Source organism: Sceloporus occidentalis, unplaced genomic scaffold (assembly GCF_023333645.1).
Source record: "Sceloporus occidentalis isolate IW3139 unplaced genomic scaffold, rSceOcc1.0.p SCAF_1, whole genome shotgun sequence".
NCBI classification, from domain to species: Eukaryota; Metazoa; Chordata; class Lepidosauria; order Squamata; family Phrynosomatidae; genus Sceloporus; species Sceloporus occidentalis.
This window is the reverse complement of record NW_028316981.1, coordinates 209842839-209867332: the sequence shown is the minus strand read 5'-3', so window position 1 is coordinate 209867332 and position 24494 is coordinate 209842839. Positions and strand designations below refer to the sequence as shown.

General features: G+C 41.5%; 1 protein-coding gene across 1 annotated transcript in view; it reads left to right on the top strand.

Annotated features, from left to right (window-relative positions):
• Positions 1-671: 671 nt before the first annotated feature.
• The window catches only part of RNF38 (ring finger protein 38), a 120908-nt gene continuing 97085 nt past the window's right edge, over positions 672-24494 (top strand). Inside the window, exon 1 of the mRNA XM_089488728.1 lies at positions 672-998. Coding sequence (XP_089344854.1) covers positions 758-998 — 241 coding nt within the window. The 5' untranslated portion in view covers positions 672-757. The remainder of the gene's footprint in view (positions 999-24494) is intronic.

Here is a 24494-nt window from a genome sequence, read left to right as displayed (position 1 = left end):
TGGCCAAGTCCTCCATTTTGAGCAGGACTCAGGAAGCATCTCCTGGCATTGCCCCAGTGCCTGGTCCTCCTTTGTCCTCTTAGGCACCCCTCCCCATAACCCCTGCCTTTGCCCCTTTCTCTCTGGTGTACTTTGCTCTGCTGGTGCTGCTGGTGCTGCTCCTCCTCCTCCTCTTCCTCTTAAGGAAGTTTCCTCCCCTTCTCCTTTCCCTTCTCCTCCTTCCCCATTCCTCCTCCTCCCCTTGGGCCACACTTCCCCACCCGCCCCAACACCCACCGGGGAGGAGGGCTCTCTCCTTCCTTCCTTCCTTCCTTCCTTCCCTCCCTCTCTTCCTTTCTCTCTCTCTCTCTCTCTTTCTCCTCCTTCCCTCCCTTCCTCCCTTCTTCCCTTCCTTTCTTCCCATTGCCCCTTATTATTATTATACCATTCCCTGCCAGAGCCAGGCCGGATGCCGGTGGCTGCGGTGGGGGCCACTTCCCAGCCGGACACTGGCCCTTCCCTGGCCTCCACCAAGACCCACAACCCCCAGCAGCTCCAAGGGGGGACCCCAGGAGCCCCCCACCAGGACGGTGGGGAGGCCAGGGGCAGGACAACAACAACAGCAGCAGCAGCAGCAGCAGCAGCAGCAGCCCCAGCTTCTGCGATGCCCCATTGGCCCCCTTCTTCCTCCTCCTCCTCCTCCTCCTCTTCCTCGCCCCCCACCCAGCCCCCCAGGACCCGATCCCGGTCCCGATCCGGCTTCTTCAGCCCCCTGGCCATGAGCCAGAACAACCCCCACCACCCCCACAGCAGACCCACCGCCACTGCAGAGCATTTCCAGCCCCCTCCTCTTCCTCCTCCTCCAGCCCCACCACCCCCCCACCTCCATGGGGCTGACTTGGGGGTCCGGAGCCAAGGAAGAGGGAGCCCCGCTGCTGGGCACGGATACCCCCCCAGGGCCCCCCCAGGAGCCAGGGCCCCGCTGCCTCCTCTTCCTCCGCCTCCTCTTCCTCTTCCAGGTAATCATGGGGGCCCAAGCAGAGATGGGGGGCAGCAGGGAGGGGGTCTGGGGGGGGAGGAGGAGGAGGACCCTGAGGAGGGGGTGGGGGTGCTTAGGAAGAGGGGTTGTGTTGTTGTTTGTGGGGATTTTGGGGGTGCAGCAGGGGAAGGGTGCCCCCCAATAAGGGCATGATGGGGGGCAGGAAAGGAAATGGGGAGATTAGAGGGGGAAGTCTGGGCGGCCTCTTGTGGGGTTGACTTTTGGCAGCCAAGTCTCTGGAGTTCAACGGGACGCCAGGGAAGGAGGGAGGCAGGGAGGGAGGGAGGGTCTTCATTGGGGCACCCACAGGAACTGGGGGGGGGGGTTAAAAGGACCCTGAGTGGCATATGTGACATATCTGTGTGTCTCTGTGAGAGAGAGAGAGAGAGAGAGAGAGAGAGATGTATGTGTGTGGGAGAGAGAGAGAGATACATGTATATGTGTGTGTGTGTGTGTGTGTGTGTGTGTTTGTTTGATATATATGTATGTATGTCAGAGAGAGGGGTGTGAGATATATGTGTGCCTGTGTGTGTGTGTGAGAGAGAGAAGAGAGACATACATATATGTGTGTGAGAGAGAGTGTGACATAAATGTATATAAGAGAGAGAGGTGTGTGTGAAAGAGAGAGAGGTGTGACATATATGTGTGTGAGAGAGAGAGAGGAGAGAGAGGGGGTACATATGTGTGTATGTGTGTGATATGTACGTATATGAGAAAGGGGTGTGTGTGTGGGAGGAGATATATATGTATGTGTGTGTCAGAGAGATACATGTATATATATGTGTGTGTGTATGTGTCTGTGTGATATATATGTATGTATGAGAGAGGTATGAGATGTGTGTGTGTGAGAGAGAGAGAGAGAGAGAAGATACATATGTGTGTGTGTGAATGTGTGATATATATGTATATATGTGTGTGTGATATATATGTGTGTATATGAGAGGTGTGTGTCTGTGAGACAGAGGGGTGTGATCTATATATGTGTGTGAGAGAGATTGAGATATATGTGTGTCACACATTTATATCTGTGTGAGATATATATATATATATGAGTGGTATTTGTGTGTGAGTGAGAGATGTGTGTATACACATTTATGTGTGTTTGTGAGAGAGATGTGTGTGTGTGTATATATATATATATATATATATATGAGAGAGAGATGTGCGTATGTGTGTATATACATTTATATATGTGTGTGTGAAATATATATATATAAGAGTGAAATGTGTGTATGTGTGTATACACATTTATATATGTGTGTGTGAGAGAGAGCTGTTTATATATATATATATATATATATACACATGTATATGTGAGATGTGTGTGAGACATATTTATATATGTGTGTAAGAGAGATATGTTATATATATATATATATATATATATATATATATATCCACACACACATATTTGAGAGATGTGTGTCTATGAGAGAGAGATTTGTGTACACACATTTATATATGTGTGTGGGGATATATATATATATATATATATGAAATGTGTGTGTGAGAGAGATGTGTGTGTATATACACAATTACATATTTGTGTGAGATGTATATATATATATATATATATATGCGAGATGTGTGTGTGTAAGAGAGAGATGTGTGTATACACATGTTTGTGAAAGACATGCATATATATATATATATATGAGAGATGTGTGTGAGAGAAAGATGTGAAATATATATGTGTGTGAGAGAGAGAAAGATGTGTGTGTGTGTATATATATATATATAGAGAGAGAGAGGTATGTATCTACATGTGAGAGATATGTGTGTGAGAGAGATGTGTGTATGCACATTTATATATGTGTGTGTGTGAGAGAGAGAGACAGATATGTTTATATGTGTGCATGTGAAATATATACATATATATATATATATATATATGAAATATGTGTATGTGAGATGTGTGATATATTTGTGTGTGAAAGAGAGAAAAGAAAGAGATTTGTGTGTGTGTGTGTGTGAGAGAGAGACAGAGAGAGAGAGAGAGAGAGGGATACACATGTTCTGAGTTGTAAGCAGCAAACATTAACCATGAGACTAAGAGGGTAAAAAGGGATGTTTAGGGGTAGGTGAACATCTGGGGAGCCAGCATGGTATTGTGCTTGGAGTGTTGGGCTATGACTCTGGAGAGCAGGGTTTGAATCCCAGCTCGAACCCACTGGGTGGCCTTGGGCAGTCACACTAGTCTCAGCCTGAGGGGAAGGCAAGGGCAAGCACCTCCTGAAGAAATCTTGCCAAGAAATCCCCATGGTAGGCCCCCTTAAGGTCACCATAAGTCAGAAACAACTTGAAGGCACACAACTACTACAAACAACCCCACTGAGGAAGTTAGCCTTAAGAGGCTGGTTTTTCTCAGAAGAAAAAGAAAGTGAAGACCAGAAAAACATTGTGCTGCCCCTCCTGTCTCTAAAAGCTGTTTCTCCACATATTCCACATGTGTTGGTGGTGTCACAGCGCATGGGTGTGCATTGTCTTCTGATGCCAGAAATATTGTGCATGTTCTCTGTTTTCTGGTGGCTGAGGGACAGAGGTGGGGAAGGCCTTGTGAATTGTTTAGGGGATATTCTTTTAAGTGCGGCCCTCCTGTTTGTTTGCGAGTGTTGTGGTGGTGGCGGTGGCGGTAGTGTACCTTCATGTCGTTTCCGACTTATGGCAGCCCTAAGAGGATTCTATCATGGGTTTTTCTCGCCATGTTTCTTTAGAGAGGGTTTGCCAGTGTCATTCTCTGAAGCTGAGAGAGTGTGACTTGCCCAGGGTCACCCAGTGGCTTTCACAGCCGAATGGGGATTCGAATGCTGTTCTCCAGAGTCGTAGTCCAACACTCAAACCATTACACCACGCACGCAATGATGTTACATATCTCGTTCACATTTCTGCCTGGAAAGGGTTTTTGGCACTAAACTTGTGAGCCTTGTGTCTCTGTGTTGTGACCCTGCATTGAACATGTGAGATTATGCCCCTGGGATGAAACTGTGCACATGGCTTTAAGGTGGAAGGAGAAAAGGCTCGGCAGTAATGAGCCTGAAGGAAGACAGCAAAGTAAATAAAAGTGAAGTTTTCCTGATTTTGGGGAGCAGAAGGCTGGAACTGGTAATCTTCAAAACAGCGAAAACTTTTTAAAAATGCAGCGGAGCAGAAAATAGTATGGCCCAAATCGGTTTGGCATTGAACCTAACAGGATCATGAGAGAGAGAGAGGGAGAATTGTTCATATATCAGAATTTGTGATGCTGGAAGACTTGAAATCTCTGCCAAAGAAATCTCTGAAGCTCGTTCTGTAGAAAAAGCTATGATTGTGTGTCATGTATTGCAAAAGGGTTTCTATATAGCGTTTATCAGAAGTAGTTTTTTTGAGGTGGTATGGTGGGTTTTCCTGGTGCCATACGTAGGATTGGGATAGACCTGCTCTTAAATGAGTTAAAATAGTGTCTTCCAGTACATCCTTGTATATGTCTTTTCATAAGTAAATTTTTAGAGTTGTTGTCTATGGGTTGCCAATGTTATTATGGTCAGTCTTTTCAAAGTAGATGATGCTGGTTCTGCTTTTGACACATTCTGGGATATGCAGTAACAGGACTTTAAAGTTACAGGACTTTAAGAATGTGTATGTTGTGTGCCTTCAAGTCAATTCTTATTTATGGCGACCCTAAGGCAAACCTATCATGAGCCTTTCTCGGCAAGATTGGTTCAGAGGAGGTTTTTCCATTGCCTTCCCCTGGGGCTGAGAGCGTGTGACTTGCCCAAGATCACCCAGCGGGTTTCATGCCTGAGCTGGGAATTGAACCCTGGTCTCCAGAGTCACAATCCAACGCTCAAACCCACTACACCACACTGGCTCTCTTTAACTGACATTGGCCTGTTACAGACAGCCAAAATAAAGCTGCTTCAAGTCACAGTTCTTAGGGCTGGAGTGTGGCTTTGGTGTGGCTTCTGGACTCTTAGGACGCATGCATCATTGAAACACCATACCTCCACTGTGACTTGAAGCAGCTTTATTTTGGCTGTCTGTAACAGGCCATAGCGATGCAAGATTTTCAGGGTTTTCATGACTAGTCTGATTTCAAGGCAATAAGCAGGTTTTGTAAAAATGGATTTAATAGTTTGAAGAAAACTAGACATGCCTTGGCTTTTAGCCTTCCAAGAAATCACCCCCTCTGTGCTGGAAGATATTCCTTCTAATTCCATATGTGTTTGGGGGCTGGCTATCAATAGTGAGGGAAAGGCGCAGTGCAAATTCCCAAAGAGAGAGAAGGTGTTTTTATTTTGTTGTGTTTATGAGCTTTTCTTCCAAAATCATGGTTCGGGTTATCAAATAAGTCCTGTGTCAAAACATATTCCTGTGTTATATATTGTGGATGGTTCAGATTTTGCTCTCTAAAATAACAACTTTTCAGTGCTAGAGAGTATTTTTCTACACTTATTACATAACGTAAATTTAGTCAGTGCTCATACTAAATTTCTGCTGCAAATAAAAACTGACAGCTTAAGATGCAACTTGTTTTGAAAATATGGATCTGCCATACTCTAAGGGGGTCTTGTTTTCTTTAAAACGGATTCATCTGCACACACAGAGACGGCAACTTTTGAGATGGAGTGAGTCTTACCTTCTGCAAAATTGTATGAAGTTTACAGTATAAACCTACATTATGCCACCCAGACCATTCTATATCCCCAACCCTAAAAGTGCTTTTTGGCTGTATGCTTAGTTCTTTCTGTGGGTCTAGCTGTCTTTTGTAGATACCTGAATTTCAGATAAATGGAAAATTGTAAACACAGCTTCTTTTCTTGAATGGGTTTTGTGCTGAGCAGTTGTTATCTGATCCTTAGTGTTAGGCCTGCTTCCTGATACTGTATAAGGGATTAGCAACAATATACAGTATTCGATGAGGGAGACAGTTTTTTCCCCTCTGTTCAGTGCTAATGTTGTGAAAAACTAAAATTTGTGTAATTGCAAATACTTGTTAAGAATGTGAATTCTAAAAATACCATTTTATTTATACTTGACCCTACTGAAAAGATGTAACGTGGAATATAGCAGCAAACTGTTTGACGTAATTTTGCAATGTGAGGAGAATGCTGTTGGAACGGTTCGCTGTAAAGCCTTTTATTGTTTTAATGCTGAAGTAAAGTAGGAGAGGATGGTGTATGGTCAAAAGGACTTGTACCCAAAGTATTTCCAAATAACTGGTGTTACTGTATTATATTGGGATACTGTAGTTTTTCTTCTTTCTCCCTTTTAAAACGGGGATAATTGGGATAATCTTCAGGCTTGAGGAATTTTTATGTGCATGTTAACACATATGCAGCACTGAATCCCACTGAGATTGGTAGTCTGGCTGTCAAGCCAGAGTGCATAGGATTACTACTGTACCTGTACTTTAATAATATCATGGAATGTCAGCTCTCCTATAAATCCTGACTGTATTCTGTTTTGATTTTTGGAAATAAAATGAACAGGTTTCCAATTAATAAGTTTTCGTCAAGGCAAGATAGGTGGAATTCTTTATTGTCTATGTTAAACCCCTAGATTTTCATGTAGAGAGCAGAGACCTCTCATTTCATACTGTGAGATACCTGGAAGAAGTAAGAATCTCCCTAGCTGTTTCTATTCATACCAGCCTAACTCAGTTGCCCTGCACAGACTTTCCCTCTTTAGATTTCTCTGATGGCCAGAACCCCTCCCTTGCTATGATCTCTAATATCTCCAAGAATTTGGACACAGAACTACTTCTGTACTTGTCACAGTTGTATAAAGCAAGCTAATTGGCAAGTTCAGAGAGCCAAAAGGCCCTTTTCTGTATACCTGACAACAATAAAACAGAGCCATCCAACACAGTACTTCCTACATCTCTTTCTTCTTTTCTCCCTTTCTCTATATGGAAAGATTCGTGAGGTACTCCTGACCATTACTCTACCAAATTATTCTACCCAGAAAGACAGACACATTTAAACCATCCTTCCAAATCGCTCACACTGTCTATTTTAAGCAGCCCAGAAAACACTGTAGGAAACTACTGCTGATCAAATACAAACTCTGCATTGGTGTATGTATACAATAAACCAGATGTACAGTGTCAGCTTAGACATATTCGTGAGGATAAAAATTGGTGTTTTGGTGTGCTTTATTGTGTGTATTATTGTCTTGAACCTGGGAAGTGACAAATTATCCAGGTGTAGGGTTGCCATTCATCAGGACCTCCAAACCGGGACAAATGTAGGACAAAATGTTCAAATGTAGGACACATTTTTTGTGTGTCCTACATTTGAATAGGAGCCTTCGAGGCTTTCCCTCTGGGCCTGGGCCCCGCCCTCGGTGGGGGCGGAGCCCAGGTGGAGAGGAACTCATCCCCTTCAGGGAGGCTTTCCCTCTGGGCCTGGGCCCCGCCCTCGGTGGGGGCGGAGCCCAGGCGGAGAGGGACTCCTCCCCTTCAGGGTGGCTTTCCCTCTGGGCCCCGCCCTTGGCGGGGGCGGAGCCCAGGCGGAGAGGGACTCCTCCCCTTCAGGGTGGCTTTCCCTCTGGGCCTGGGCCCCGCCCTCGGTGGGGGCGGAGCCCAGGCGGAGAGGGACTCCTCCCCTTCAGGGTGGCTTTCCCTGCAGGCCTGGGCCCCGCCCTCGGCGGGGGCGGAACCCAGGCAGAGAGGGATTCCTCCCCTTCAGGGAGGCTTTCCCTCTGGGCCTGGGCCCCGCCCTTGGCGGGGGCGGAGCCCAGGCAGAGAGGGACTCCTCCCCATCAGGGAGGCTTTCCTTGCAAGCCTGGGCCCAAGCGGCAAGGGAAAGCCTCCCTCAGCTTGCTATATCTCGCCCGGGAGCAGGGGCAATCCCGGGGACGGGGCCAAACCGGGCCGTGACCGTGCGGCCCCGCCCCAAACCGGGAAAGTCCCGCCCCCAGGCGGGATATGGCAAGCCTATCCAGGTGCCAAGATAAATTTACAGCGCTATATAAATAAAGCATAATAATAATAACAATCCCCCTCAGACCCTCCAGTGACTCTCTTTGGGTGGGTGAACTTTTATTTCTCTCTCATATAGGAACTTATATGCCATGCAGCTACCTGTGTTTTGTAGTGTGTGCAGTTCTGAATATTTATGACTGCACCAGCCAGACAAGGAAAATATTTACCTTTGATTTCATGCTCACTATTACACAGTTCTAGCCACCAAATGACCTTGTTTCATGTTGCTGCAGGTGGAGAGAGACAGCCTATTAGACCGAAACCTATTAAAACTATCTCTGAATCTGAGCCAGGGAACCTGTGGTCCTTCCAGATGTTACTGGACTCCTCCCTTACCATTTTGAATGTTGGCTAGGGCTAATGGAAATTGTAGTTCAATAACTCTAAAAAGATTGTGTTCCCCATTCCTACTGACAGGTAAGGTAACTTTATAGATGGGCTGCATGATTAAAAGTATTGGATTATGCTCCTAGGCTAGTATCAAGGTTCTGGATTAAAATGAAGTGATCTGTTCTGATTGGTACAATATCACGTTATTACATATGCTTGTTCAAAGGAAGATATGGATTGCAATTTTTGAGAATTTAGAGAGAGGAATTTTAATAGAGATGTTTTTAAAAAAGTGAAATTCATTTTATTCATTGGGAGAGGAATTGTGGCTGGTAAAGAAGAAGGAGAGTTGTGATAAAGTAATTATCTCCCTGGTTGGAAGCAGCAGCTATCCATCACAGATGTATATACCCTCTTTCCTTCTCTATACTAGTGTTTTCTGCTGATGGAGAATATTAAGAAGCTTGTTGGAAGGTAACAATTTTTTAAAATTGGCCAGAGAAAAAGTAAACCATCACCCTTCTAAATCTTGCATTGTTTCCAAAGCATTCTAACTGCCCTATTTCAGCTTGGACTTGAGTTGTCTTGTATACAGAGAAAGCTGCAAATATTGTGAGGGCTGAATTGGCTTCCTCTGAATTGTCCAGGATTTTTGCATGCTCCTAATAGCTATGCTAGTCTGTTTCAGCTAATGCAAACACTGAGACGAATTTACTGTGATATAAACTTTGTGGACTACATCAGATGCACAGGAGTCTGGATTTAATCCACTCTTCCCTTACGTTTGGAATTCTGCATTCAGAGATATTAAATACCTGAAAGTATCCTTAAACCCACATTTCTACTGTAGTGGGCAGATGACGTCTTGTAATGGGTTCTGTGGATGAGTAAGCCAAGACAGAGTTAATATGGCATTTTGAACAGTTCCTCATTCTCATCCCAGAAGTATCTGTAAAATCTTGGAATTAGAATTGGGATCTTAAAAACAAGTCTTACTGTTTAGGTCACAAACACATCAAAGTGCTTAATATTCCTTGGCATTGAATGGCCTGATAGAATCATACTTGGAAAAGATCCCAAGAGTTTGTCTAGTCTTATGGTACCTAAACTTTGGTCCTCCAGTTTGGACTTCAGCTCCCATTATTCCTGAGTATTGAACAAGTTGGTTGAGACTTCTGGGATTTGAAGTCCAAAACAAATGGAGGTCCAAAGCCTGGGAACCAGTTCAGTCTCCTGCCATTCAGGAATCTACATCTAAAGCATTACAATTTTAGAATAATAGAATAAATACAGTGGGTCTGTCATTTTGCAGTATCAGTAGTCTCAGCAAATGTGAGTTAAGGTTTCCTAATAAAATTTATTATTCAGGTGTTCAGATTTCTTGTCTTTACTACATAGGCTAATAATCACCTCAGTTTTATGAAGAGGTAAAATAAGAATGTGTCATTTAATAGATTAGAGAATCCTTATAGTTTAACAACTCTGTAATATCGGCATGTGAAATCCATGGACATATCTTAGTTAAGAATATTCTGGATCACCTTCAGCAAATCATTCTGTCATCATTTGTAAATCTGAATGGTATGGCTTAGCACCTACTTTTCAAGATTGATTTATAGATCAATACGGGGATCATTTTGTTAAAATACTCAAAGCAGAAGGATTCAAGTGGATGGGAAAAGATTTATTTATTGATGTGTAAGAAATGTTTGGCATGAAAATATGATACGAATTTTTGAGCCTGCTTCTATTTAATAACAAATAGAAATACAAACCTGTCCTATGTTTGTTTACTCCCAGGTAAATGTGCCTGGGACTGCCCTAGGATTAGCAGAAGCATTGGGATGCGAAATGTTTCTGAGTAGTTGGCTGTTCTTTATATCTTAGAAAAAGTACACTTGGACTACAACTCCCAGACTTCTGCAGCCAGCATGGTCAGTAATACAGAGACCTAGCCACGTTTGTCTGGAATATCAGTATGCAAAGGGATCTTGTAGCACCTTTGAGACTACCTTTGAGATTAGTCTCAAAGGTGTTACAAGATCCCATGGCCAGTAATGTTTCCATGCTCAAATCTTCTTACATGAAGTAGGTAGGGCAGGTTGTACCTATCAGGAAAACATGGCCAACTGGTCAGGCAGCTTACGTCCCCTTCCATATTTGCAGTTCTAAGCAGGCAGAGAAAGGGGGATTTATCTAGTGCAGGGGTGGGCAAGTATAGCCCATGGGCCAGATGTGCCCCAAAACTATAAACAAACAAACAAATGTATGTTTTGCCCCCAAATGCTCCCATGCTCTAGAGGGCCTAGGGCCATTTCATCTTTACCACTCCCAGGGCCATTTTAGGCTTTTTTAAACATGGGAAGTGAAATGGAAATGACTGGAGATAATTTTTTTTTTAATTGGAGGGGGTACACAGGGTCTCTAGGGGGGATTAATGCAGTCCCCTAATCCCTAACAGTTGCCCAGGGTTAGGGATTTAGCCCAGGGTGTGTTGCTATCTTGCCATCTGGTTAGTTGTCTTTGGCTTGGTGAATCACACATGGTGCAGACCTGAAGTAGATAAAGATGAAATTTTCATTTGCTCTCTTGGACTAGAATTGTAATGGATTGTTTTAGTTGGCTAGTTGTTGTTGTTGTTTTTTAAAAAAATTAGGATGAATAAACAGCCATGTTTAGTTATGTCTGAGGGAAAAGTCACAGATTGTCGTTCCTTGTTTTAAATGGAACCCACATCCTCAAAGGCAGCATACCTCTTCCTGTTCATAATCAAATGATGTGTAGTGAAGAATATGGCTGCATTCATACACTGCCTTTGGACTTCCCTGTTGGTAAATGCTGGTCTAGATTGATTCTTGGTTTGAGACAGCATGGGTGTTGTGTACTAGCACTTGTGAGTGAATCATCCCAGACAGAACGTACATGTGTCCTCATGTCACCTCAAATGTAGGGCATTTCGTTGGAGTCGGTTCATTCATTGTGAGTCAAGGGCTGAGTAATTAAATTATGGACTTGCATGTGAGAACTAGCCCAGTTAACTTGATTGGCAGCTTCCACTTGACATTATAATTTACCTTCTAGTTTGGGTGAATTATTGTAACATGGAGAAGCTTGTTGAATTTAGTTGTAATATTTTCCAGAGTTGGGATAACACTAGGCCAGAGATTTGTGACACTGCCTTTTTAAATTCAAGGAAAACACTCAGGGATGAAAGATGGCAAATGGTTGAAATAATTTATAAGTTCACCTCATGTATTGCTAATCATGTTACCAGTTTAGGAAGCATACTTCTGCAAATGAAAGCCTGCGTCTGAGACTTTAGGCATTCGACAGATGTAACATAAATTGCACTGTTAAACTAGCTGTGTCTATGAATAATAAAATCTGCAGACAGAGGAGTATTTCATAATTAAGGGAAAGATCTATTTCTGTATGGTATATTAATATGAAATATTGGGGGGTGGGAAAGGATTGTACGTCTCACTCTGTATATATTGGGTTTTCTCTCTTTAAACTATCAGTTGAAATGATGTGAGGGGTTTCATACTAGCAAGGGACTGAAGCTTCTATTGATTTTAAATGGGAGTTTAGTGTCCATTAGCCTGCTGAATCAGCCCTAAGGCTGTTGAAGTACCAATGTCCCTTCATCTAATGCTATATTCTGAGGGACAGGAGTGGACATCTGTATAGCTGGAGTCCATCTGGACATGGCACACATTCAGCACAGCCTTTGCTAGAAAGGAGGCAAGAATGCTTTAGTCATGCTACTCCCTGCCACATCCTCTGTCTTTCAAGTGAAGCCGGATAGCAGCAAAGTACATTTAATTCTGTCTTTAAAAAAGCACTACAGCAATATATGTAGAAGCAGATTGTTATCTTATTTATAATGCGTCTCTCTCTATGTGTTCATTGCAACTTCAGTATACGGTCGGCCTTATCCATGGCTTGAAAATACTCAAAAATAATTTAAATTCTCAAAGCAAACTTTGATTTTGCCATTTTATTTAAGGGTCACCATTTCACAATGACATTGTATTTAATGGAACTTGACCATCCACGGATTTTGGTATCTACGGGGTGGTGGTGGTGGTACTGGAACCAAACCTCAGTGATACCAAGGGCCCACTGTACTTTACAATGAGTGGCATATCTGGAAATAGATTTCTTTGAAATGTTTGAATAGAAGAGAAATTGCTTGTACCACATAATAACTGATTCCATCATTTCATACATAGAAAATACAATTCAACCTACCTATATAACTGCCACTCCATTTACTGTTTGTTGTTTTGTTGTTAACTGTGATCAGGTCAACATCAACATATGGCAACCCCTATGAATGAGAGACCTCCATGTCATTAACAGCCCCACGTAGGTCTTGCAAATTCAGGGCCGTGGCCTAGATAGAAGTTATCCAGGCATTCAGCAGCTGTTCACTTGGCCCTGGGCTTTTAAGCAGCCACTTGGCTGTGGTGAGTAAGATTGGGTGACTAGGAAGGGAGGCTTTTCTAAATGGGTGTAGCTACCTGCACCAGATAAATGACTAATACAGATTGTGCATAGGCAGGTGAGCTGTTGATAGCTTTTTATAGTTTCCTAACTTGGTGTTCAAAAACTGAGTCATATATTCAGGGGTAGCCATGTTGGCCATGCAGCAAAATACAACAAAATACACAAAATAGTTATACCTAGTATATAGTTACACTAAAAAGCACAAAATACATCATGCAAACTTTCAAAGCTTCACTGGCTTCTTTACGAGGCAAAGATATTAAAAATCATACAGGAGAAGAACTGATGTCAGTTAAGATGGTCTAGTCTAGAGAAATATCAATGAGTGCAGAGGACACTCCCCTTCTTGGCCAGTTGAGGACCATGGACAAAGATTGAGTTGGTGTACTGCCCACCCCTTTACCCCTAAATGTGTTGCAAAAAACCAGAAGTTGCATCTGGAACAACTTTATGGTTTTGGGTGGATATACATTAGGGATGCTGTGCCACTTGGGGATATTTATCTTCTGGCCCTGTGACTGAACAGCTGGGAGTGAAACTCTCTTGTCATCCATGTATGTTACTATCATGATATTCAGTGGTAGGTTGAGGTGGTTAAATGGGTCAAAGAATAGTGATGATCTGGTGCAACCAGGATCATCAGTTTAAAATCTTTAAAATTGTATTTCCAATTTCTATATATAGCTGTGAAAGCTGGACAGTGAAGGAAGCTGATAGGAGGAAAAACAACTCATTTGAGATGTGGTGCTGGAGGAAAAATCTACATATATCCAAGACTGCTAAAAGGATGAATAAATGGGTCCTATAAGCAAATCAGGTCTGAACTCTCCCTAGAAGAAAAGATGACTAAACTGAAACTTTCATACTTTGGCCATATCATGAAAAGACATGACTCACTAGAAAAGACAGTAATGTTTGGCAAGGTGGAAGGCAGTAGGAAAAGTGGAAGACCACATTCCAGATGGATGGACTCAATCAAGGAAGCCATGGCCCTGAATTTGCAAGACCTAAGTGGGGCAGTTAATGACAGGATGACTTGAAGATCTCTCATTCATAGGGTTGCTATATAGTGATATCGATCTGATCACAGTTAAGAAAACAACAAACTGTAAAAGAAGTGGCAGTTATATAGATAGGTTGAATTGTATTTTCTATGTATAAAATGATGGAATCAGTCATTATGTGGTACAATCAATTTCTCTTCTATTCAGATATTAGGCATGTATTGGTTTCCAGTGAAATAGAAATGAATATTGTGACTGAGTATATGTGTGTGTGTGAGAGAGAGAGACAGACAGACAGACAGACAGACAGACAGACAGACAGACAGAATTTGTGTAAGAGACAAAATCTGAGGAAGAGTCATAAAAAGAACATTACTACGTGTGAGTGTGTGTGAGGCAGCTGCTCCAAGTGTCGCCCTTGCTTTTCTCTTCTTATCCATAACAGAAAAGGTTTGAGAAGTGGAGGAGGAGGAGAAGAAGGGATCAGGGCCTAAAGTTTGAGAACCCCTGATCTACTTGTATATACAAATTCTGTCTAATCAGTTATCTTCAATATAATTTCCACGTACAAGCATATAGTCAGAATGAAATAAAACAAATCAAGTTGGAAAAATTAATAATGTAATCAGTCTTCAGAGCCACAATTCAAAAGTCAAAGAAGCCAAAGTTTTTCAGTCACAGAACTTGGTATGATCTCTAAAATCTTCTGGGAATCTTAACCTATTAGGATGAATACGTACGGAATGGATTGACTTAAACTATTGGTTTGAAGGCTGGTTACTGGGAAGTTTTTCAATAACCATATAGGCTTAAAAATCATTTGTGTAGAGAAAATAGTTGATGAGACTGAATTTGTCTATATCGCTAGATCAGCCTTTTAATTTTGGGGTTACAACCCCATTCCTAGTGCCTCCAGCATAATGCGTATACATCTTTTAAAGTGATTTTTTCCAGAACTGTTTATTCATATGTACTTCTATGTATATTTCAAAGATGGATTAAAACTAATACAATTAATCGTGTTATGGTTCTAGCTTGAACCAGATGGTCTGGCTCCACTCAGCTCTGCTGCATTTGTTTCTCAAGTAGGTTGTATCCTCTAGCTCAGTGATGGTGAACCTTTTAGAGGCCAAGTACCCAAATTGCAATCCCAAACCGACTTATTTATTGCAAAGTGCCGTGTCCCTCTGGCTTTCCAGTAACAAACTCTGGCAAACTCTCTGCTGGGGTGACGGCACATGTGCCCACAGAGAGGGGGCTCTGTGTGCCACCTCTGGCACGCGTGCCATAGGTTCGCCATCACTGCTCTAGCTTGTTTCTTGTTTGTGGGGGAAGGGAAGGTACATATTTATTTCCTAAGGGGTTTCATATGTTTAATATTTTCCAAATGCTTATTTGTATATATCCTGTATAATAGTGTATGAACAAAGGTAGTTTTGATGGGACAGTATATGCAGGTACACCTCAGTTAAAGTAGATGATTTCCTGGACATTACTTCTAGAACAGGAAATTTGGTTCCAGAGGCAGAATTAGCATGGTATAAACAGGGATAGATTCCTTCATCCCAAAAAAGGAGAGCAGTTCAACATGTTCCAGCAAACCTTTTAAATAATAATAATAACAATAACAATAATAATAATTGTATTTCTTACCTGCCTCTCCTCATGGCTCAAGGCAGGTTACAACATAGTCATTACATAAAATACAATCGTTACATAAAATACACATATTAAGCTGCATCTCTATGCAATATTTATATTACAATACGTAGGACAATAATTAAAGCCACGGTGGTCACCGGGACAGCTAGAGGTAACTACTCCTATTTTAAAATCTTTGCACTGGCTACCAATTAGTTTCTGGGCACAGTACAAAGTGTTGCTTATTACCTTTAAAGCCCTACATGGCTTGGGTCCACCCTATTTGTGGGATCGCCTCCTTCCATACAATCCACCCTGCACACTGAGGTCCTCTGGGAAAAACCTTCTTCAACAAATAAAGACCAAGTTGGTTACAGTTACTTAGAGGACCTTTTCATCGGCCGCTCCCAAATTATGGAATGGCCTGTTGGAGGAGATCCTGAATATCATGAACCTTGGCAGCTTCAAAAGTGCTGTCAAGACGGATCTCTTCCGGCAGGCCTTCCCTGAATAATCCATCCAGTCTTCAATAAATATAGATCATCTTAAAGACTATCCAAACTGCCCATCCCTTGTCACTGTCTGCTTGTTTATTAATCTATTTTAAATGTTTAATTATGTCTGTTTTAATCTGTTGACTGTTTAATAATATTTTAGTGGGGGAAGGTTGGAGGGGGAAGTATCTAATGGGACATATTTTAACTGTATGTTGTTGTTTATCTTAATGCTGATGCTGCTAAAAAAGTCTAGAAGGACAAAGTAAAGTGCGCCCTTGCTTTACGTGGGGATCTGTTCCAGACCTCCCGCCCGCATAAAGCAAATAGCGCATATGCTTGAGCATGCGGCATGGCGTGTGCGCCATTCTAGTTCCATTGCACGGCTTTCAGTGTAAGCTGAAAGCCACGTAAAAAGCGCCCGTGTATGATGGATGCGCATTGAGGAGGGGCTGGGTTGGTGTGAAAATACTTTGTAAAAAAGAGCTTCTTTGTCAGAGGATTTGTTAACTGAGGTGTGTGTGTGCGCACATGTGTACTCTTCAGTTGAATACGTTCCTCTAAAAATTGATATCTGTATAAAAAGATTAATTTTAACATTTGTGGACTACATTCCACTGCCTCAGATGCAGCTGTATGTATGTTTTCAAAACAAAAAACAGAAAAGCACCCTCCCCAGAAAAAGGGTGGCTGATTAGCTTACAAAAGTTCATACAGTTTGAGTCTCCCTTATTCGGAATTCAGAACACCAAATAAAACTTTTTCGATGGGTGGGTGAGATACTGACACCTTTGCTTTCTGATGGTTCAGTGTAAGCAAACTTTGTTCCATGCACAAAATTATTTCTAAATATTGTATATAATGATGTTCAGACTATATGTATAAGCTTCATATGAAATATACATGAATTTTGTGTTCAGACCTGGATCCTATCTCCAAGATATCTCATTATGTTTGTTGTTGTTGTTGTTATTATTGCTGTCGTTACCCTTGAATCGATCTCAACCCATGGTGACCTTATAGATGAGACATCTCCAAGATTCCATGTCCTCCACTGCTCTGCTCAGTCCCTGCAAATTCATATCCGTGACCTTTCTAATAGAGTACACCCATCTAGCATGCAGCCTACCTCTCTTTCTGCTTCCGTCCACCCTTCCTGGCATTATTTTTTTGTCCAGTGCTTCGTGCCTTCTCATGATGTGGCCAAAATATGACAGCACTAGTCTAGTCATCTTGGCTTCTAGAGAGATTTCTGGTTTGATCTGTTCTAGCACCCATTTGAGCTGCCTTCCCCATTCTTAATCTTTTTATGATTTCTTGATGGTTGTCCCCACCCCAGTCAATGTTTGATCCTAGGGAACTCTTCTATTATTTCTATTAACTCATTGTCTAGAATAGATTAAATTTGTGCACATTCTCTGTGATCATTATCTCATTATGTACATATATACAAATCCAGATATTCCAAAATCCAATATTTTTTTTTCAAAATCCAAAACACCTCTGGTCCCAAGCATTTCAGATAAGGGAGATTCTACCTGTACTATAGTAAGACTGTCTGTATTCTCAGGTTTTCAATCTGGGCTGAGTGGGTGGGAGACATGTCAAGAAAGGAAAAGGGATTGGGAAAGAAGGGAAAGCAAACGACGTTTCTGTAATAACCAGCTTGGTTCTTGAGGCTAAAGGCAAAAGTTGCTTGTCTCTCAGTAGAGTCAAGGTTCCCCTCTCTCTCCCCTTACTCTGTTTGGTCACCGCTGATGAAAGGAGGTCCTGATTTGAACTAGCTTCTCTGAAGAGGCAATGGTGGCCTGGCCTGTCTTCCCTCTCTCCAGGACAACATGAGGGAATGGCAGCTGCCTGGTGAGAATTGAATGGCAAGGCAGGGTGTCAGAAGCTTTGGTGTAAGAGGCTCTGTTTGCTTACCCATGAGCTACAGTGTCTCCCTTTAAGCTGAACAAGGAATGCTGCAGCATGTAGAGAGATCTTGGAGCTTGTTCCCACTATGATTTAAAGCGATTTGCTGATCGGTTTATATGACTGTTATTTCCATTTGAAACTGGTTCCGATCCTACTTTGATCAATTTCTGTGATGATAAAGCGAGGCAAATGCAAAAAACCCGGTTTTTCCAGACACTAGTTGTCTAGCTCTTCTTTTGGAAATAATAGATTCTGGAGAGTGTTCAACAAGTGGGAACGACAGGTCTGAATCATATCATTTTGGAGGGGAGGGACTAATGGCAGAGGGATGTTTACCATCCTTCCTCAGTTTTTGGTAGATCCACCATTCCTCCCCCTCCAGAAACAGTCTTTACAAACAAGGCAGTTATGCCTTTCTTTTCTACTTTGAAACTTCATTATATTGTGTGCATGGCATAAAAGTATTTTTGTAAAAAAAGAAGAAGAAAAAGAAATGTACGTTTTTTTGCTGATGTGCATTTTGCTGAATACCAACTTCTCAAAGGAGCTAAAATTTGAAGAATTAAATGCCTCTCCCTCTTGGATTAGGAACAAAAGATTGAGCTACCCAGGATGAATGTCATCCACAGCTCTTTATAAGGATGCCATCAGGCAGAAGAGGAGTAACCATATCAGAACGAAGTCCTTTTTGGAAGAAAAGTGAACATAAGGCTACGTACAGAGGAATCGGCAGTTGAGTGATGGAACCACTCTACAAGAGCGCTTCCTGCATTCTGTTCAAATGAGCAATATTCTTTCTTCAATAGAGCTCTGGGGAGAAGGAACAACAACATTTGTGCAGGTTTTCAGGGGGAAATAGTCTACCGATTGGCTGTTGCCCCGTGATGTCACAAATCCACTGCTCCCTTAAAAAAAAGATGAATGAAGATTTAGTTGAATAAATATATACATGTTGCTTTTTAAAAAATAAAATTTAAAAAGGCAGGCAGCCTGCCTGAAGTGTCGGGAGAGGCGCAAGGCTAATAAGAGAATTAGCATTTGAAATGCCGGTGTGTCTGTCAGATACCTTGTGAAGGTGGGGAGGATGCCAGGCTTGGCCCTGCAGGGGAAAAAATCCTGCTGGGACCCCTTGTTTAATGTTTCATTTGTACAAAGCCTTTGAAAGCATCATTTTAATTACAAATTAACTGCTTCCATTTTCACATCCATCCCTTGCTCTTGTGTTTACAGAAAGCTGATGCTTCATTTGCATTCTGTACTGTTTTTCTCTTGTCCTTTTATTATCCTCGGTAGACATATTTGGCTGTGGTTCTACTGTTATCCAAAATGTGGGTTTTCTTTTTGAAACGACTTCTGTTTGGATGGTTTGGGGGGGGGGACATTTTGTACCTCTGGTCTGCAGTAACTGATCCGTCTCAAGACCCAGGCTTCCACCTACCTCCACTTGAGAGGTAACAAGTACTGTAGTATCAGGAAGACAGGCAGCAAGAGAAAAAGGCAAAGACACATGTTTGATAATTCACGAGGATAACACTGTGGCTTCCCTAAACAAGTAGTTATTTAGACTCTGCATTTAAGGCATTTTAAAATGTCTGAATTTTGTTATTTAAATAATGAGGGGGGGAGTATGGCTCCAAGACACATGGAAGACTGTTTAATTCTTTCACCTCATTGTGACGATTTGAACAAAAAAGCTCCTGTGTCCCAATACACATGGCTGTTATTCACTTCGGACATAGAGCAGGCAATGCCACGGGATTGGCTTTCTGGCTTTACTGGTTCTCAGGACCTTGAGGATTCTGGTTTCAGGGCTTGTTTTACAGTGCCTGAAGTTCTCCCTTCCAGTAAGTAGCAGTGGTGTTCAAGGCATAAGGAAGTAGCATGTGACACTAGTGCCATTTGTGGCTTGTTTACAAGAGAAAATATCTAGTAGCTGCAAGCATGGTTGGTGGAGATGTAAGGTAGGGACGTCTCAGTGGTTGCCGCTGAACTCTGGAACTCCCTACCGAGGGATGCCAAAATGGTCATCTTTGCTGTTCCCTCAGCAGTTGCAAAACCCTTTTTATTCTGACATGCTTTTCAGATAGATAGCTTGTAAAGAACAAGCTTAGGGGTGCTATATTGGTTCACATTGAACTGTTTTTAATATGGTCGGCCCTCCACATTTGTGGCTTTGACTTTTGCAGATTTGATTATTTGCAGATTTGATTAATATGTTATCTTTAGGAATTGCTAGCTCCTCCCGAGAAACTCTGCTGGAAGTTGACCATAAAGTTGCGTTGGGTGACCTAGAGTTGTGGGCCTACTGTAATTTATGTTTTTAGTGGTTGTTACTCTTTTAACTGTAGGTTTGAATTTTTAAAAAATACGGTGAATCATGTAATTCCTTTTTAATGTTCACTTTTTGTATGTTTCTATCCACATTGCTCTTTTTAAAATCATAAATGCCTTGACTTCCAATTTTGGGTGAAAGATAGGATACTACTAGTGCTACCATTACTACTTCTACTACTAGTAGTTTTACTTTTTTATCCCTAAATTGTAAACATAAATTGTGTAGTTGCCTTTTGATAGGTTTTTCCCTCCCTATTTTTGATTCTGGATTTGCCCCCACTCCTGCCTTCTTGGATTGCTTTCACAACACAAACACAAACCTCAATTAACAAAGTAGATGTGTTCTTGGACATTATTTCTTTAACAAAAAAAAATGTTGCTAAAGAAATAACATGTAAAGGATAGGGATAGATTCCTACACCACAAATTTTTAAAAAATGAGAGTGAAGGGCAGTTCAATACGTTTCACCGAAGTTTTATTCAAAACTAGGAATATACATGTGTGAAATGAAACAACCAGGTCAAGTAAGCATTCCATAAGCAAAGAAAAAACATTTTGAATCTTCTACAGACCACCTGAAATCTTTCAAAATGCACGACTGGATTACAGTCAGTTTAACCATCCTCAGCTTGAAAATATTCCAAAAATAAAATTCTAAAAAGAAACCTTGATTTTGTCATTTTATGTAAATGACACCATTTTATTATGCCATTGTACTTAATGGGATTTTAGCATCCATGGATTTTGGTATCAATGGGAGGGCCTGTAGTACGATGGGCCCGCTGTATCTGTAGGCTCTAGATCCATGGATTTAACCAACTGCAGACTGAAAATGCAGCAATATTGAAGGGAGGGGAAAGGAGATATAGTGCAACCAGGCCAAGAAGCAGTCCCAAGGGAGCAGCAAAGGTGGCAGCAAACCCTGGCCTCCAGATGCACATCCTTTGGGAGCCCTCCACCTCTGGGGAGTGCCCAAGCCACCTGCTTCCACATTGCGAATTAACAAATAGGAGCACTGTAGCTGCCACCTTAAAGATGGAAGTTGGCAGCTGATGTGCTTCCCAGAGGCAGGGTTGCCCAAAGAATGTACACCTGGCAGCTGGGGCTTACCACTGACTCCACTGCAGTAAGCCATTTTATACATAAGGACTTCAGCATCTGTGTGTTTTGGTCCTGGAACCAAACTCCTACAGAGCCAGTGGGCCCAATGTATATAGTAAGGGAGATTTCTCCTTAAGCTTACAATTTCTGCTGAAGTGCTTCCTGTTTGATTAAGGCTTTGTAAGTCCAGTGTGAATCTAACTTTGGGTCTCATCTGAAATTGATTGACAAGGAAACAAGTTACACTTATTGTATTTGGATCAGTTTGGTGAAGCATCGGTTTATTAAGGTACACTTTGTTGTCTTATGTCTGTTGTACCTGCATGCAAATGAGAGTTTGGAAAGTCACGTTTTTGAAGTAATGAAATTATGTTGCATTGTTTAAGAGGCAGAGGTCTGAATGGTAATGAAAACTGCCCCTCTATTATATTTAAAGCAAAGAGCTCAAAACTGTGTTAATTATATTTACATTGAAAGGGGGATGCTGATTATGCTTAATTCTAACTTGACATTTAAATTGATGTTATGTTACTAGACTAACAAAACCCTACTGAATGAAAGTGAAAACCCCCTTCCATGATTTTACTCCTCTCCTCCAGCTCCTGTCAATGTTTTGAAGTTGGGAGCAAAAGGGAACTGCTGTGTGGATTTTGGAAAATCCAGTATGTCACTATCCCACCCACTGAAAGGGAATAAGTGAGGTTAAAAAGAAATAAACACAGGAAGAATTTGGGAAACAAAAACTTTTTTAGTCTATAAATAATAATAATAATAATAATAATAATTTGTTTTATTTATATACCGCTATTCCAAAGATCATAGCGGTGAAACTAAACTATAAGCTGGACGCAAAACTGCCCCAATCCATAGTAATCCATAAAAATTTTTAGAAATACATTTTTAAAGAAATAGATACATGCAACATCCTCTTCTGAAGCCAATAAGAGCCCAGTTCTTTCCCAAAAGAAGGAGTCCTTCAGCAGAGAACCGGTGTCTTTTGTCAGTCATGGCATTGCCACTAGTACTGGAGAGGCACTCTGTCACCCAATGGATAGCATGCCTTTGCTATTTTGGGGAAATGTGTGGAGACCAAGAGAGGGTCCACACTTTCTTTCTGCACATGTTCATGCTATACATATTCAGATACTTGCAGACTTTCTTCTCAACAGAGTCCTTTTCCCTTTGCGACTTTATGTCATCATTTCGTTTTGGGAATGTCTCTGGTAGCTGTTTATGTTCTGGAGAGCCATTGTTGCAGCACTTCTTAATATTTCTGGTACTCGGAAGACAATACACTCAAATCACACTTAAGATTAGGCTGATTGATCTACTGAACTGTTACCATAGGAAACTCTTCTTGCTCTTGGTCTCACGATTTGCTGTGGTTACATGTGATACAGCACCCATCGGCCCTATTAGATTCCCATGTGTGGTGGCTGTGATCACTATAATTCTATTTCTCATAGAATTGAATCACATGATGGATGTTTCTTGGAACACAGCACTGAACAAAATTCATAAAAAACTGAAGAGACAGTATCCCTGTGATAAAAAAAATCTAACAATTCTTTAGTTAAAGAACTGGCCTGGTTTTTCGATTGGCCATCCCCATGCCCAACTCGCCACCTTGCATCCCTGTATTGGGAGAAAGGCCGGGTATAAGAAAATAAAATAACAGCAGCAACAAACAAAACAACAACTTCACCTGCTTTTTCCTGGGGGTTAGCAGAAGTCATCACTTCATAGATGCTAATTATTGTATCTTCCTCTTTCCTCATCCACATCCAGGAGTTATTTCCATTTTTCTGTGCTTTCTGAAAGACAAAAAGGGATGGAAAAAAATGTTTAGAAAGGTACTTTGTATTTACATGAGAAACATCCAACACATTCTTTGTTACACACAAAAGTACAAACTAGCAAGTCTGGGTTTCTGAACAATGCAGTTACATTCCAATGTTGATTTGCATTGGATAACAAGTTTCTCGCTGAATTATGGTCTTTGTAACTGAATGGCAGGAGTTGTACTTCACCACCATGTTTTCCCCTTCTGGATTGTACGGGTTACTGCTATTCTGAATGTAATGTATTTCTTTTCTCAAGAAAAAATGGTTGGTTATAGTTCCACCACTTCTTCCTTTGACTCTTTAAACAAGAGCAGCAGTTTTAGCATTGCATGTGGAAGAAGACAGATAAACCAGCTGATTTCTCACACAATTATTTTTAACCATGAATAATCATACTCTGAATCATTTACGAAAAAAAGTAAAGGCTCTCATATTCATCTGCACTTGTTAAAATACACACTCTCAAGCATGTATGATTTCTTAAGTGGATCTATAGTGTTTTAAAAATCCCCATGTGGATGGATTAGGCTATATCTGCGATTAATAATACTGAACTGAAATCCTCCTTAGATTGCATTTTCAGAGAAAAACCCTTTTTTGGAGAACAATGTTTATTTTCTTACTTCTTTTATACAGTTTTACCCCCACCTTTTCTCTAATGACCTAATTTAATAATAGCATTTGCTAGCAGAACTGATTAAGTGGACTTTTTTGAGACGGCATTGCCATTCGTTAGACACATTTCTTTTTTAAAATCTACACAGTGGGTATGTCTATTTAACTTATGAATAGTATTGTAATATACTACTCATTATTTCTGGCTAAAATGCAACAACCTCTGATTTTATGAATCTTGACAGTTTTGGTTAGAGGAGCCACCTTTGGGCTGGCTTCCCTCATCTGTTTTCTCTCCTGCTTCTCTGTCTTGTCTTGCCTTTTCAAATACAGTACTTCATCTGTGTTTCTAATGTCCATTTGTCTTGGTCTCTGTTCTTCTCGTGGCTACACTCCAACACTTCCTTCACTTTTAGGTTTTCTTACATTCTCTCCTTCCTTATATTTGCCTACCAGTAAAGCCTGTTTTGTGTTTTCTCTCTTCTGCATGCCTTTTTCACTCCTCCATATCGCTCTTCTGTGTGTGGTGCCCTCCTTCTCTATTCTTCACATGTCTCTCTTATGGCACTCCCCTTCTCCTCTCTGCTCTCATTTTCTGCATAGGCTTTCCTTTCTCCAACACACATCCGTACCTTGAGGAAGTTTACACAAGGCTTCCTCTTTCTGCTTCTCCCTCTCGTCCTTTGCACTCTGTTCCTCTCTTCATGTTTTGCTGCTAT